Source organism: Taeniopygia guttata, chromosome 2, assembly GCF_048771995.1.
Source record: "Taeniopygia guttata chromosome 2, bTaeGut7.mat, whole genome shotgun sequence".
Lineage (NCBI taxonomy): Eukaryota > Metazoa > Chordata > Aves > Passeriformes > Estrildidae > Taeniopygia > Taeniopygia guttata.
In genome coordinates, this window is record NC_133026.1 from 111480028 (window position 1) to 111497340 (window position 17313).

The following is a 17313-nucleotide window of genomic DNA, read 5'->3' on the forward strand; positions in this document are numbered from 1 at the left end:
TCTCCATTTAAACAGTGAGTGGTTTTTAGATCCATTTGAACAAGCCCCATGGATATTACTGAACCAGGGGCTACCTAACAAAGAAAGGTTACTCTGGTGTTTTGTGATCACCTTCAAGCTTCTTCTCTTTTATAGTACCTCACATTCTTTTCTCTGTTTTAAAAACAATGAAAAACAGATGCTCAAAATTTCTCAAATGAAAAGAAAAGAGATGCCTTTTTCTATTCATGTGAATTTCTTAGTACATCAAAACTTCTTCTCTTTTGTAGTACCTCAAATGCTACTTTTGTTATAAATCTATTTGACCTGGAGAATGACACAGCTTTTCTGGCTAATATTCACTCCAAGTAGAAGGACTTGCAAGTAGGCTGTGCTAACCTCTGTGTGAGTTAGCTCAGGAGTGAGAAGTAGCGCTTTAGAGTTAAGTGTTACCACATCATTTACTAAACAAAATGTATCTATATTGCATGACTTGCTTGCTTTTAAATGAGATATTTTAAAAGATAATTGTCCATATTCAGACTTACATTCGTTAGGATGTACTGGCAATTTCAATAACTGTCCCTCGTGGCACAGAGCCAGGACTTGACTTAATATGTCTGTAAGTATTTTTTCTTCATTTTCCACTCCATAATTGTGACTAAAATTCTGATGAACTTCACAAGAACAGTCTGCATTAGAGAGACTTACTGCCCTAAGTTTGTCTTTTTAAATAGAATTGTAATTTTCCTCAGTTTGAGAGACTTCTCTAAGTTTCTCTTCATGACAGAAACACTATAGCAGAGAATATGAACTCCCAGATCCTGCTGAATGCCTACTGAATGCATATTTTAGTGTTTCAGGATGAGAGAATTCATCTCCTGGTAACAGTAGAAATATTAAAGCAATAAATAAATATTAATGTCTACATGCAATACTTCGTCTACTACCTAATTGACTTAATCTTCACAGAGAGTATATAGTCCAAAAATGTTAAATAAAACCCAAAACTTGGCTGGCACCATGACCAACGTTTTCTTTATATTTACTTGCCTGTGTTTACTGTTCTTTTTCCTCTAGTATTCATTCCAAAGACTCTGATTCCTTTCACAAACAATATAGAAGACTGGGATACCATTTTCGGTTGTCACAGTTGCCTTAGTCTCAAGCAGCTAAAAGGCAGGATGTTCTGCACCTTATTCAGAGATGTCAGAGATAATTATGTGATTTATAGCTAGTGTATTCATATTTATAATACTCATTAAATAAATCACGATTTTGTTGTAACTGTATACTTTTTTCTTTTATTTTCTGTATCAGATTACAAAGAAAAAGCAGTAGAAGCAAGGCATTAAATCTCTATTCTAATTTGATTACAACCTTCTAAATAACCAGGAAGACCCTTAAAATTTGAAGCATAAAAATATGCTTTAAAAAGCAGTCTTTTTACTGTGTGAAAACCAGTTTGACTGACAGAAATTCAGCAAAATGTCACTGATCCCCTAATTCAGTATTTACAGTTTATATAATTAAAAAAAAAAAAAGAAAAAAAGGCCAAACCCTCATAGCCTTTTTCATACACTATCATAACAATAATGTAATAAAAAAAAAGATTCTGTATAAAGTTTAGAAACTACCAGATAAAAATATGCATCGAGTAAATATGAAGCTATTCATTGTCAAGATTTTGGGGATGAAATAATAATTATTGACATGAAACCTAGGTAAAGCAGGCTCAGTACAAAAATCACATTTTAATTTAATTGGTTTAAATTATTCATTGTGAAATAATGGCAAACAGCAGTGGGCTATGTTTGATATATAAGGAGCATTTATGGAGATGCAAATAGCTTAAGACCTAGGGGCATAAATGCCTAAATTGGTAAGCATATGAAATAATTTATTAAAAATTCAATAGGTCTGTTTATTAAGGGGTGGAAGGAGAGGGAAAACAAGGCACTGAAGAACTCCTTAACCCTAAAAATAAGCCAATAAAAAGAAAGTGACTAGAAATCAAAGTCAGGTAAGTTAAAATTACAAAGAAGGTAAGAACTGTATAAGCTCTGCTGATTAGTCAGTGAAAGGTACCAGCAAGAAGTTGAAAGCATTTAAACCACTCTTCTTTTTTTTAATCACAAGTTTATTCAGACTAATGTTAATGGGGTAGTGGCATCAGCATGTGGATGAAAATCTGTGATCCATGTTAAGAAATGTGTCAGGCAAGATAATGTAATGATACCACTTTTGACATTAAAATGTATCTATTAGTCATTTTCAATAGAACTGCTGGAAGAATCTGCTATCAATAAATATTTCTAATTTATTCTCCCAGAAACTTGTTTCACCTTATCCTTTATTTTGGGGAGTAAAGCCCCATGAACAGTCAACTAATTTTAATGTTGCAATAGAAAAATATTCAATGTTCCAGAAAAGCAGGTAATTCTATCACTAACCAAAAAGGCACTAACCAAAGGGACCTTATCATGTTCAGTATTTCGAAACAGATTTAACTCTGTATGTCTTTTTGGTATCTCTTGATACACAGTTTTAACATGAGTGTTTTAAGAGTGTGTACATGTGTAAGTGTATATAATTTAGCAAGGTTAAATTACCTTGGATAAATTTGTAAATAGTTTAAATATTTAAACAATTTTTCAAATAGGGGGTAGAAAAAAGTTTGTTACATTTTTCAGGTAAATTATGAAGAATAACATAAGAAATTGCACTTCTCTGTCCTTTCTGCTTCAGTTACTTATCTTTTTCAGCTCATCCAAACATCTCCTTGTAATTGTGAGAAAATGCTTTCTATAGTTTAGTCACCTGCCTCCTATCTTCAGTGTCATACAAAAATATTTGGAAATTCACAGTTAGACCATGTTTTATTCAGCATAGGACAGGAAACATATTCAAGTGTCAGATCAGCTCTGAAATGAAATGTGAGGATAACTGTGGAAGGAGGTCTGTGCTGGCAAGATGTCAGGGTAGTGAATCACTGGTGTTTACAGTTAGTACCATTCACATCAGTGCAGCTATAATTTTCTTGCTATATTAATCAGGACCAGCTTGGTGTCTCAGAAGACATGTGATTCCTTCCTTATTTTAGCTGTTAGTATGTGTAAAATCCTCAAATGTAGTAATGGTAATTTTTCCCACTCAAATTGACTGTAATTATGCTGTCCATTTCCAGTAAATCAAGTACGGGAAAAGGATGATATAAAAAGGATGGGAAACTACTGACAATGTTATTGTATTCAGGTAAATTTTTAAATTCATGCCAATAGACACACAAGCATATAAAGTGCTGGTAGAGAACATATTTTGAGGTTTGTCATTCACATAGTTTGCTCAATGGTGACACTTGCATCCTGACATGATTCCACTGAAATACTTTGCACTCAAAATGCTTAAGAGGCAGAAGTAGTGCATCCTTCTTATGAATAAGTTAATGCTGTATCCAAGGAATATTAGATTTTCATCTAGGATTTAGCCAAGTGCCAATTCTTGGAAAGAATGCTAACTGTTAAGTACTTTAGTTGAAAACAAAAGCAGTAATTTTCAGTCTTTGGTTTGCCTTCTGTCCTACATTTAAGACCATCAAATGTTTCCACAGAAAAGAGAATCTATTTCCACTCTAAATAGAATTACAGTTGTCTTCTAAGATAAGAAAAATACTAATAGCCATGAATTATATCTCCATGTCCACTGACACAAAGGCAAAGACTAAGTTGGCTTCAGTTAGGCTGTAAAGAAAAACTTCTATACTGAAATAGAGCTCCTGACAAGGCAACTGAATTTCCACCACTGGATCCTTTTAAGTGTAAGCTGGTGTGTAGCTGCTCCTACATGCACAAAGATAGGCACGAGATGGCTGCACCTGGGGCGAGATCATACGCGTTTTCTGTGATTCTGTAAGTGATTTAAGTTCATTTCTCCTCAACATGTACATAGTTGTACAAGCCCCAGTCCATGTTCATCTGGGTAAATTTAATGGGCCCTGTGTGTTAAAGGTGTTGATGTTGCTGTAACTGCAGCACCATGTAAGAGTCTTTTCTGAAAGCAAAGAGGCAGTGTTATTATGTGAATGACAACTACCACTGTATAAAGGCTTATTCATTTTTTGTTTGCTTCAGAAAGGAAGGACAAACAATATTTGAAATGTGAACTTATTAAATAAGGCTTTTTATGTTTCCTGTTAACTTTAGTGAGGTTTCTCATTTTTTTATTAACTCCCCCCCTCTGCCTTTTTCTGACATTTCCTATGCAATATTAATATAAACTGTCACCTTTTGGGTGAAAAATAAATGACTTGTGTTGGGCTGGGGCTGTCAATCTCAGCATCTGATCCTTTGTCCTAGAAGAAATAACAAGATAAACACACAGAGGAAAGCAAAAAGAATAACAGATACAGAAAATAAACTTTTAAATGACTTCTGCAACCTCTCTGTTTCAGAAGTTGCTTTTTGTTGCCTGTCTAGTTATGAGACTGACATTTGTTGGCTGTTGCAACATCCTTGAAAAGCAAAGACAAATTAACTTTTAACATAAGGCAAAAGGAATGTTGAAAAAGAGCAGAAATGAGGTGTGAAAGATAAATACTGTGTAAGGATACTTGGGAAAGACAAGTATATGCCTTGAATCCAAGATACTTGAGATTTATATGCAGCTTGAGAAGTTTCCCTCCATTGACTTAATCTAATCAGAGCATTTCTAAAGATTGGAGTGATTCAGTAGTGTGTTAGCTAATATACTCTGACTCGTCAATTTTAGTAGATTTTTATGTAACATTTTTCTCTAATTTGTCACTATTCTCTTATTTTATGGTCACAGACTTTAATTATTTGAATTTTTTCCTATATTTATTTCTGACTATTGCAATACTTAAATTTAGGTTATGATGCTGAAATCTTATTGCACAAAGAATTTGTGACTCTAGGCATTCCTGCAACAGTGATAATTTTGTATTTTTCACTGGAACTGTGGCCCAATCTTTGTATGAAATGAAGCATTCCTCTCTCAGGGGCAACTATTCAAAATTTCGTTTGGTGCATTCTCTTCTCAGTGGGGGTCTAAATGTTGATTACTCTCAACAGCCAGAGCCAGCAGTGGAACCAGAAATATTAATTTCTTATAAAACCTTTGACTTGTTGTTTTATGATAGGACCTTTTTTACCACAGTGCCTTTTAAATTTTTTTTTTCTTAGCACTATTAGCAAGTGCATATAAAATAAACTTTTTTCCACATTTGCTTATACAAATTTTCTGACATATTGATAGTCAATACAAATGCTTTTCACTGTACTACTCCAATGTACTCTTACCTTGACATAATGTATTGAAAAGCTATTTGAGTATGGGATTCTGTCCAAAAAAGAAAGGAACCTAAATAAGAAACAGTATGCAGTCAAGCAGGTAATTCTTTTAATATAATAAATAATCAGTTTAGTGGGTAATTTTCCAAACTTTTGTTAAATCAAATTTAATGCTTTTTATTCCAATGTTTATGTCCTTCATGAGGAAGACATTTAAAAGATCTTTGCCTACCTTTAAAACTAATACCTCCAAAATTGGGGGAAAAAACCCAAACACAAAACTGACAAAAATTAGAATGAAAAAAACTTTTCTTCCATGTAATTTCTTTATCCACTTCTGCTGTTGAGTCAGGTGTTTTTTCTCTTATTTAAGAGGTGGATAGACACCTTAAGGAAACATAGAGTATCCTGCTCTCACCATGGCCAGTAGGATGACAACTCCTAACAGGTGAAAATATAGGGAAAGTTATTTTCCTTTATGCCATGGGGATGCATCATGTTCAGAATAAAATCTTCAAAATGGTAACAGTCAAATTTTGCCCAGAACAACTAATTTTTTTTTTTTTTTGGTAGATCTTAACTTTTCTTCCCAAGGGCAGCAAAAGTGTCCCTGTCCCTGAATCAGCCATTGCTACTCCAAAGAACAGAAGTCCCAGAGCAGCCCAAAAAGCAAATTTGGGGGCTGTGTTCATTTCTTTTTTATTAAGTGGGATAATCTAATTTAATTACTTTTTCTAATTTATTTTACAGAACTGATTTAACTGTTTTAACTATAATATAAAATACAGCAATATCTTCAGGCAGACAACTAACAGGGAAAAAAAATCAGCTGCAATTATTTAAATTTGGAAAACTACTTTAAAAAGGGTCAGAATGAAAAGATATAGTCACTCTTTAACATTGCTATCCTTTATCATTATATTTACTCTTACGGGATCTGTTCTTGAACTTTATTTCCATCAAATAATGTCTCAAAGTTTGGAGAGGTAAAAAACCTTAGTAACTCTCTAAAGAGATAATCAACACATTTTTTAGTATCTGTTTGTAATTATACTCATCTCTGATTTCTCTGTAACAGAAAAAAAACCAAAAAAAAACACTAATGCCTCTCTGGAAAGTAGCAGAATAATTTATTTCCTCAAAAGAGTAGTCAGTTTTATGAACATTTTGAAAATTTTCCTCATATAGAAAAAAAAATAAACAAGTTTCTCAGTAGAATGTATTAAGAAATAGACACAATTATGGTACGGACTCAGAAGAAACCTGTTTTCAGACTCTTACCCTGATTCGAATGAGGGTCTTCAAGACTGTCTTTTAATCAGGCAGAATAGGAAATTAATTTTCCCATTCAGGCAGGAAAGTGATTCAAGCCTACTGCTGAACTTAATGGAATACAGGGAATGAACCTTTCTATTTCTCTCCAGCCATCAGAGAGATCTTTCTAATGGAAATTTAATTGGAAGTAAAATTTATCTTACAATTATAAACAGTTTCCCCCATGAGTAAACATACTTTTTAAAAAATATGAACATCAAAATAGATTCTGTCCAGTTTTAGTTTGACTACAATTCTGTGTTTACATAATTGTATGTATGTATAGATATCTGGAATTTAATTGGTTTTTTTTTTACAATTCTAAACAATAAAATTCAGAAGAGTCCAAATAAGATGACCTGTGTACAAACACATGTATTCATGGATATTATTTTTTTATTATTTCAGTAATGAAGATAATTAGGAGAACCTGTATATTTTTTTCACTCTGGAGTGAATCTGTTCCCTGCTGCCTGTAAATGCTATTAGAACCATCACCATAGCAACTAATGGTGATGCTCAAGCAAAGTGTTCCAAAAATTCCAGCTGAAGAAGTAGATCATTATATGCCCCTAGAAAGAAGGATGCATATTTGTGTAGCCAGAACTGGTATGTAAACAGAGGCACAAACAGTAAAATTATCAGGACACTGATGCCAGCAAGTGTAAAGGCATGATGTGATTCATTTTTTACAGTTGCTCTGGAGATATTGCATGAGAAAATGCTTTTTATCTACAGAGAATTTAGGTGCTAGGTTTGAATCTTGCTTATGATAGGGCTGATTTCTTTTGGCAGAACTGTCTGAACTAGTTAACAAAGAAAAGGTTTTGATTGTTTTCTCATTTATATGTTTTGAAGAACTGTTATAATTAATATCAGACACATGAATACTTAACTCATTTTAACAGATGAAATATAATTTTCTTGAAAACCGTACTACTACATATATTATGGTTTTGAACATCTCACATGAATTGTTGCTCATGTCAAAAACTGCTCACTGGTGTCACTAACATTTACAGTTCCATGGCAAAAATATATGTGCCACTCTCTATATTACATGTAACTTTATAGGTAAATCAGACTTCCAGAAAACTCTTAAGCATCTCCTGAGTAAAAGTCATGCCATGAGCATGAAAGTGGCAAATGTTTGTTTTCTGTTGCAGAGGGCTTTGTAGAATAGAAGAACTCAGCTCTCACTGACCATCACAAGAGGTGAGGGCCTCATGCAACTTAGCAGATTTAAATAGCCAAAATATGAGTATTTAATGTACTCATCATACTCAAAATGAAACTACGCAAGTAATGAAAAAGAAGTAGTGCTCCTTCTGGAAAGAGCAGTGTTTCAAAAGTGAAGAGATTACGCCTGCAGAAGAGGAGAAGTCACTTTTTAGTGGTAAAGAGGCATTTTGCCTTAATTTGAAAGGATCTGCCTAATGAGCCATGCTTAGTTCCCATGGACAAATTTATTACTCTCACTTAACATGGATATCATTATTAATTAGGCAAGCAGGAGTCATACTGTCCTGTCAGCAGAGATGCTGGATTACCCTGAAGCTGGGTGTGAGCCAATGTCTTTCGTCACAGCCATCCTTCTGCAGGACTACATTCCCTCTAGTGAGAATTAGCATACTGCTAGAAGTTTTGTGTGTGCTTCTCTTCAGAGAGTTTTATTAATTCACAACAAGAACATCAGGGGCAAACGGTACAACTAATCATTATCAGTATGAGAGTTCTTAAAAACTCAACATGAAATTGGCTCATGTCCATCATTGACTATTAAATTAATATAATAACACAGTGTCATTGCAGATTCTTAGATGGGTAGAATGACATTTATATTTTAGTTGAAGTAATGGTTTGGTAAAAGTTAATTAATGAAGATTCCTGCTTCATCCAGACCTGGTTTTAAGACTCCTGACAGTTTTTTGGGTTTTTTTGTTTGTTTGTTTGTTTGTTTTTTGGGGTTTTTTTTCTTAAATTTGCAGACTTTTGGATGATTCCCAACTGGATTCTTTAAAACAAACAAACAACATTTGAATAGCTATCTTTTAGCTTTGCCTACATATTGTTTGTCCAGTTATCTACTGCACAAATTATTACAATCTATAAACCTAGAATACAGATTTTTAATGCTTGAGAAGAAATGTAAAACTAAAGAAAGATCTTGCAGAAAAAGTTGCAGAAGCAGTACTAAGGGGAACCTTACTCATAACTTTTTTTGGAGGATGGAATACCGCTCATAAGGAAAGGAATACTTCATATGTATGTTAGCAATTTTGGAAAAAGTAAAATACATACTTTAAATGTATTTGACTTACACTTCTCTTATCATGGACCTAATCATAGATTGTGATATCAAAATCATGATTGTGATATCAAAATCACAAGTATATACATTAGAGCTAATCACAATTTGAAATTATTATTTGGTTTAATTATTATTTCTGGGGAATGTTGGATTTTCTTTTCATTCTGAATAGGAACTTCACAGAATGGAAATTCCTATAATAAATTAGTCCATTATGGGTGTTGTTTGTCACAGTATAATGTAGTAGATTAAATATTCTAAACTTTTTATATGCAAAACACTGAGGGGAAATACCATCTAGTACTGATTAGATCTTTCCTAAATCAAAGCATGCTCTTATTTTCACATGTAAGTAGCAAAACCTTGGATAAATATTGTAGATCCCATTTAGCTCTTTTTTCCTCATATAGGTTTGATGTAATGCTTAGTAAAATCTAGTACAATTCTTACTAGCAATATTGACAATAAAGTACCTAGGTTTTTATTTAAATAATTTCAAAGCCTACAGATATTTTTGCATTTTCCAAGCACTTTTTAACAAAGCTCAGTCTCAATGAAACCTTTAACAGTTTTTCACAGTCTGTGCAATAACTCTTCTCTTTTTTTTGCATATTCTTGTCAATGGGAGACAAAAAAAGCCGTTAAGATTGGAAGAGTCTTAAGAGTATAACTTAAAAGCATCAAACCTAAATAAAGATATGCATTCTGGAACTCAGCCATGTACTAAGCTCTGTCCCATTTGGAAATAAGGGTTATTACTTCAGTTATTTTAAAGCAAATGATTCATGTGATCCCACATAGTCATGTTTCAGAAAAGCTTTAAGAGTCTGCATTACTAGTAATTACTTATTTTGTACTAATTGTTGACAAGAATAGGTAAAGATGAGTTCAAAATATTTTTAGTGTCTTCTGTGGTTGTAGCTATGAAGAACTAAAACTTTCCCCAGGAAATACATGTACCTTACACATGAGTCTTGCCACACTCCATGCTGAGTAGGTCCTTCAGGCTGTGGGCTAACAGGCCCATTCAATCAGCTTTAGCTCTGGAAGCACAGGGAGTTCAAGATCCCATTTAAAATTTGTTAGACAAGAAGTACCACTTCTAAAAGAAGTAGCTCTTCTGCCCTGGAGGAATGAGAGTTTTCCAGTGCTTTTGCTCATCCAGAATTGAAATTGTTCAGCCTGGAAGAGAGAAGGCTTCGGGGTGAACTTATTGAGGCCTTTCAGTATCTAAGGGGATCCTATAAGAAAGATGAAGAGGGACTTTTTCAAGAGCATGTGGTGACAAAACAAGGCAGAATGGCTTCAAACTGACAGAGAACAGGTTTAGATTAGATGTTAGTAAGAAATTCTTTACTGTGGGGGTCGTGAGGTGCTAGAACAAGTTGCCCAGAGAAGTTATGGATGTCCTATCCCTGGAAGCGTTCAAGGCCAGACTGGATGAGCTCTGAGTGACCTGGTCAAGTGAAAGGCTTCACTGCCCATGGCCACAGGGGGTTGGAGCTGGATGATCTTTAAGGTGCCTTCCAGCCCAAGCCACTCTATGATGCTGTGTCTTGTTGCTACACATATCCATAAGGTAAAACATTTGTCACAGTGCTGCTACTCTGTGTGCTTTGAGGCTTTGTGTGCAATGGAGCATAGGTGTCATTAGCAACAACCTGTATATGATAACCTCTATTTTGAATGCTGTTTAGGACATACTGTGTACAGAATCGACACTTCAGGTTTAGTAGAAAGGCCTGAATGAAAAGAAAAAAATAATGTGGGGAGGGGGGGAAGAGAAAAAAAAAAAAAAAGACAAAAGGTGTTTCTGGTAGGACATAGACTATTATTTAGCTACACCTAACAGGTTCAACTGTGCATCCTTGTGAAAATTTGGAACGAGATTTTTTTTTTTTTGAAATGCTAAATGCTGTCCTAAGACCAAACATGTTCATGCTAATTTTTTCATACATGATGAAACACTGTACAGCTACTAAGCTTAGCACTTGATGGAAGTAAGAAAGAAGATTTTTTCACAGTGACTGGTCATTTTAAAATCATAGCAACTTATTTTTTCATGGTGATGGAAACCAATTCTTCTAGAAATTGTAAATCACACTTCATCCAGAAGTATTCAGGAATGCACTGGCTTTCTTGAACAGGTTGGTCACATTTCTACTGAATGAATGGAAAGGAGAAAGTAGTGCTTGCTCTCCCCTTGCCTACTTGTATACCTGAGAGTGACAGTTTCATACAGGTTCCTATTTTATATATTTTGTTCTCAATCAGCTTTAGCTCCCTGGTTCTCTGCCCCAGGGAGAGCTGACTTGAACAATGTAAGCTGCTCTTCCAGCTTGTATCAGCTGGTTGTGCTCCCCTTGGTCTATTCAAGTTGTGTATAACCAGAAGGCAATACAGTCCCCTGAGTCTCCTTTGCTGATCTTACCTCTGCCCTTTGCTATAGGGTAGCTTTGTGAAAATTGCATGCAGGCTACTTATACCCAAATCTCCAGATGTATTGGCAAGGACAGATGGTGAGCTTGTGACTTGTAGCAACTTCTTTGATTAACAGGGATTAAATTATTTAAACCTGTTTCTGCAAACCTATTTTTCACAAGAACAAATTACATGCCAGAATAAAGCATCCTTTATAAATAAATTTTAAAACTTATTTGAAAACATTTTAATTAATGGATTTCATTATTAACTTGCTTATTCTTTGGTTTAGTACCAATTACAAATACTAGCAATCACTAATTATTAAATATTTATAACCTTATGTCCATTATGTGATGTTATGTCTAAAGTAAAGCCAGAAATAATTTTCTCCTCCAGGGCCAAAGCCAGCAATCTAACCATGGGCAGCCACTATAGTCCCTACCAGCAGTATCCATTTAAAGACTAATTGTATTTTGGATTTTGTCAGCCTTCAGAAATATGAACTTTTTTTTTTTTTTTCCTAGCCTCTGTAAAGAAAACAGAACATATGGACTTTTCATACTTCTTAAAATAAATATATTCCTTTGTCCAAACTTAGGGTTGGGTGTAGAAGTCAAATAGGTCGGAGAAGCTGATATTTGTGTTCCTCATGTGAATAGAAAGTGGAAAACTTTCACAGAATGTATCTAATCTAAAAGTGTATAGCTGATAACATTTTTGAGAAGTGATTTGTTAAAATATTTAAAGTTACTGCCTGAGACATACTGTTCTGTACCATTCTGAATATAGGCATCCTTTTTACAATTCATTGAAGTGATAATGTTTAGAACAAACCCCTGATTTTTAGTGCCTCAGCAACTGGTTATTCGTGTCATTTAAAATGCCATTTAAAAATGCTGGGTTTGACTCATAAATGTTTGCAATTAAAAATATTAATTGATGTATGCCAGATTATATAACTTCAGGTTTTCATCAGGACAGTGATCTACTGGACCGTCGGAAACATTGCTTCAGTGTCCAGTCTGAATCTGGAGAAGATCTTTACTTTTCTGTGGAACTAGAATGTGACCTAACACTATGGGAAAAAGCCTTCCAAACAGCAACTTTTTTAGAAGTTGAACGGATACAGGTAAGAGAAACTGTCTTGTTGATCATTTTTTGATACATTAACAAATTAGGCCCATATGAATTATGTAATTTAAGAAATTTTATGACCTTCTGCAGCTCTCAAACTATTACTCTTTTATGTAAGTAATTTCTTTTGCTGTTCCAAAACAGCTTGCAATCTAGCCTTCAGAAGAGGTCACCTGAAATACAGTGCTTGAGTTATTATGACAATGTGATACATATTTATTAACTGAAGTTCATGGGCAGATGTGGAAAAACAATCTATGGATCAGGGACAAAATGCAGCTTTTTAGACATTCTTACTGGCTTACATGCTGCCTTATTTGTTATTGAATATCACAAGAGAACCTTGCAGGAATTACAATACAAGTCCTTGTATACCAGGAATGAGAGTATAGTGAATGAGTGAAGTACTTACTGGGTACAAGCAAGAGCAAAACTTGTACCTCACATTATTCTTTCTTCACTTATTTCCTGTTCCTTGTGTATTTACTCTATTGTCAGGTAACAGCGCAGAGATGGACAATATTCAAATGTGGATTGCTAGTGACTTTTTATAGCAAAATTACATATCAGAATGCTTAAAGATAACTTTTTCTCACATGACTAAATAGCCATGACTTTTTGACTTAAAAAAGGAGAAAAAAGCCACCCACCACAATTGTAATTCACGTAATCCCAACTGTAATATCAATTTTCTAATCATGAAATATACATGTGGTTAGAACAGCTTTAGTTGATGTTGGCAGGAGTTATACACACCTACCCAAGCCATATTAGCATATTTGCCTGTGCAAGTATTGGCTCACATATTTTCTGTGTCCTCCTGGGAATGCAGGCAGTGGCATGTTTTTATTCAGACAAGCAGTTAGTTAGTTATATATTAGCCCTTTTTTGACCTGCAAACCAGCACATGCAGATGGACTGAATTGGTATATACTAATGAAGATCCAATATGCAAAAACTACCCTGCTGTCAGTTTTAACACACAGTACCTTTGTTGCAAGAAGAGTCAAGGGAGGTTCAGCTTTCCTCTTTTAAATTCATGTATGCTGTTACATTTTGTAGAAACTATTCTTATCTTTTAAGCTGTACTTGCATGCTGGAAAATCTAAGACTAGGTTTTCTATGTAAAACTTGCAATAATGTATGTCCTCTGCCACTAAATATTTGAGAGTTTTTGTCTTTCTTATATAATTCACTGCAACATGCTTTATAGTAGCACTGCTGTGCTATCAGTAAAAGAATATGTGACATTTTTCTTGCATAACTTTTATCTCAGAAGCGACCCTTTATTTGTTCTACTTTCAGATTGATTAATACTGTAACATCCTGGTTTAGATTTTTCTTTTGAATTTTAGAATTACATTTATTCAAAATTGTCTTCAGGCTTCTCCAAAATAATTTCCTTTATAATCTTAACCTCCGATTAATCCTAATCTTTTCACCTTTTTTTTTTTATTATTTTCTCTCCTAATGTTCAATATAGCAATTAAGAATTCAAAGTAATGATTTCCTGATTGATTGGTTGATTGATTGATTGATTATAGCAGACCTGTGAAAGTGGACAAACTGGCTTCTCATGACAGAATATTATTGTGGAATAATTCTTATTCCACCTTTTTTTCTTTATTTTCTATATCTTGATTTAGAAAAAATATAGACTATTTTAATATAACTGGGTTTGGCCTCCTCATTTTTCTTTCAGCAATCAATTACTGCTTTCATCTACCAACATGCAGATGCAGATAAAATCTGGCAGTATAATTTGTTTCCAACCAGTTCTTTCATTGCTCTGCGAGAAAAAAAAACGTGACAGGTTCAAAATTAAGGTATCAACTGTACACTTTTACTAAAATTTTGGTTTATGTTGATATGAGTACTCATATATAAAGGAAATGGTGACCCAGTAGGTTTGTCTTACAATAAAATAATATAATTTTGAAAATGTAACTTCAGTTTAAAGCTACCATTGAAAATTATTCAACAGGGTTGTGTGCTATTCCATAATCATGCAAATATTAGCTCTTACTCAATGGCTATCAACCTCTATAAGAGGTTAATCAGGAGCCAATCCTAATGTAACTCCAAAAATATGTAACAAAATCAAATATTTTTAAATGCATTACTATAAATACATAATGAATTCTATTTCAACCTAATTCATAGCTTCTGCTAGAAGTATATCTAAACCAAAAATTAAACATTTGGTTTTTCTTAGAAAATAAATATATTAGAGGAGGCATAGTCAAATAGATAATAATTTAGCAATAACATGGTGCAATGATACAGTAGTGTCATTTTGGGTGTGTTACAATCACTTTTTAATTAGTTTTGTAATGTAGTAAGTGATGACAATCCATTTTCATAATTACCTATTAAAAAAATTACTTGAAATGAAAATCCTTTTTCCTTACTCTCTCACAGCATTGTTGCACAAAGAATCTGACACTACTGTAACTTTCACAATGATGTGCAAATATATATGCCTGTCACATTCCCTTTGTGTTCCTGCCTACTTTAAGCTAATATTTTCAACTCTTGCATCATGAATGTTTTTGTTGCTGTCCTTGCTTGTATTGTAGTTGTTTGTTTTCTAATGTAAGATTTATTATGTAAGCTGTTTTATGTTGGAGTATTTTAACTTATTTTTTCATTGAAGTTGAATCTGAGTTTAGAAGTCTGAATTAAATCTTAGATTTATAGTTCACTTTTAGCTTTCTGTTTCAGCTTCAGAAATAGCGTACATGAAGTTCACAATATATTGTTCTTTCCATAATTTAAACTGTGCTTGTTGAGGGAATAGTTTCTAAGGAAGAACTTCGAGTTGTCTCCTTCAGCCTCTGCCTGACCCATTGAATTATTAATAAACTAAAATTAACATTCTGTATTCTGTGGAAGAACAGTAAATGACTGCTGAAGTGTGTTCTTTTGGGAAAGGAATTTCTCAGTTCTGATGAGGTTTTCATAAGTTCTTGTGAGAAATCAGCAACCAAAGCCAAATATACACAATATATATTATTCATAGTCACTTCTAAAGTTGTAAAATGTTAAATGGATAAAAAATTTTAAAATATTTTGTACTTTGATAACAATTTTTGTCTTTCTGTTTTTTCCAAATCTGAATTAAAAGGTAACTTAAAGAAAATAAAGATGAGAAAAGTCATACAAGAATTAACTAGTGTCTGAAAGTTCATATCCTTACTCTGACTTGTTACCAGAATCATGTGCAAGTGGATACAACACCTGCAAAAACCAAGGGATATTCTTTTCCAAGGAAACTAAATTCTCACTGTCCAGAGATCTTTTTGTTATTTTTACTTTTTTTCTTCTTTTAATTGTTTTGGACATCATAGTCTGAGGGCATAGAATAGTCTTTTATATAAGTAAAGAATAACTAAATCAGCTGCTACTAGTGATCTGCAGTTTCTTCCTGCAAAGAACTACACTGAGCTGAACTAGATGATATTTCTCCACAAACTGTGCACTGCCTTTTGTAGAAATACCCTTCAGTCTTGGAAGTAGGCTGCTTTTTCAGTACAGCCTTGAACCAAGGCTGGTATGTCCTGTTTCTCATAAATCTTAAGTTCCCAGTGAGGCTAATTAGCCAGTCCAGGCTCTTGGTTTAAAAGCAGAGGGAGCTATACCAGCTCAGCTTGGTGCTGCAGTGCACACTGCAGGCTGGCCTCTGGTGTTGGGGTGGGAGTTTAGAAAACTTTAGATGACAATATGTATTTTAAATCTGATACACATTTTCCTTGCCAAATTGAATTTCCAGTAAAGGCTCTACGTCTGCTGCAGATAATGAACGCTTACAAACAAAAATGTAATTTGCATCTTGTAAGATGTTTGCAAGATAATTCCATAAAACCATACATTTTGTGCTTTGCATGCAAAACTTGAAAATTTTTGCATATGTGACTTAATTAACTGTAAGTAACTGAAATATATTACTTTACACTTTTTTCTTCTACTAATGAGATAGTACCAAAGGCAATATTCTCTTCTTTTTCAGTACTGATTTAGAATCAAATTTTACACATTCATAACAGTCTCATGGTATAGCTGATCAAAGGGAAAAAAAAGAAAAAGCCACTTTTATTTGTAATATAAACATTAAGTATGAAGTTTTCAATTTTCCTTTATTGTATTTTCTATTTAGAAGCTATTAATGCACCTTCCAGATTCTTGTGTTCTAAGGAAGGCCATTAAGAATCCAGACAGCCCCCCCAAAGAATATATAAGTAAAGGCATCTGATTTATCTTTATAATGAAAATGCCAAAAATAATCATAGGTTCTTTTGTAGTACTTAGAATTTGTAACCCACATTGTTCCCACATTTGCAATTTATATTTTGATTTTGCTGACACATTATAGGTCATGGAAGTCTTTGTTCTCATTTCATAATTTTAGCAGCTACAGCAATATTTGACGAGTATATCTGTATTTCATTTAATCTGGAGGGCAAAATGTCTATAAAATTAGAATCAATTCTTTAAAGAACTTGCATCTGATTTGGAACTGTTTTGATTTTTTAATGTATTTTGTGATGAAAAAGACAAGCCTATAATTTTGTACCTGAAGTCAGCCTTCAAGCACAGCAGTAGTTTTAATGCTAAAAATTACACTTATAAATGTCTCACAATGTGTATTCAAGTGTGATGTTATGGAAATAAATAGAAGCATATATTTAAAAACAGTAGAATGATAGAGTCTTTCAGAATTCAAGGTTTCTCATAGAAACCTTTAAGATATATTAGTCCACTATCTGAAGAAAAAAAAAAATTCAAATAATTCCATTAGTTGCTAAATGGCATGAAATACTATTTTTTTTTCCTGAGATTTAG

At 33.5% G+C, this 17313-nt stretch overlaps 1 protein-coding gene across 4 annotated transcripts in view; it reads left to right on the forward strand.

The window, feature by feature from the left end:
* The window catches only part of SNTG1 (syntrophin gamma 1), a 313217-nt gene that overhangs the window by 267432 nt on the left and 28472 nt on the right, over positions 1–17313 (forward strand). For all 4 annotated transcript variants that reach the window (XM_012571962.5, XM_030266184.4, XM_041713898.2 and 1 more), the window contains one exon: positions 12314–12466. In XM_012571962.5, the coding sequence (XP_012427416.4) occupies positions 12314–12466 (153 nt within the window). The remainder of the gene's footprint in view (positions 1–12313; positions 12467–17313) is intronic.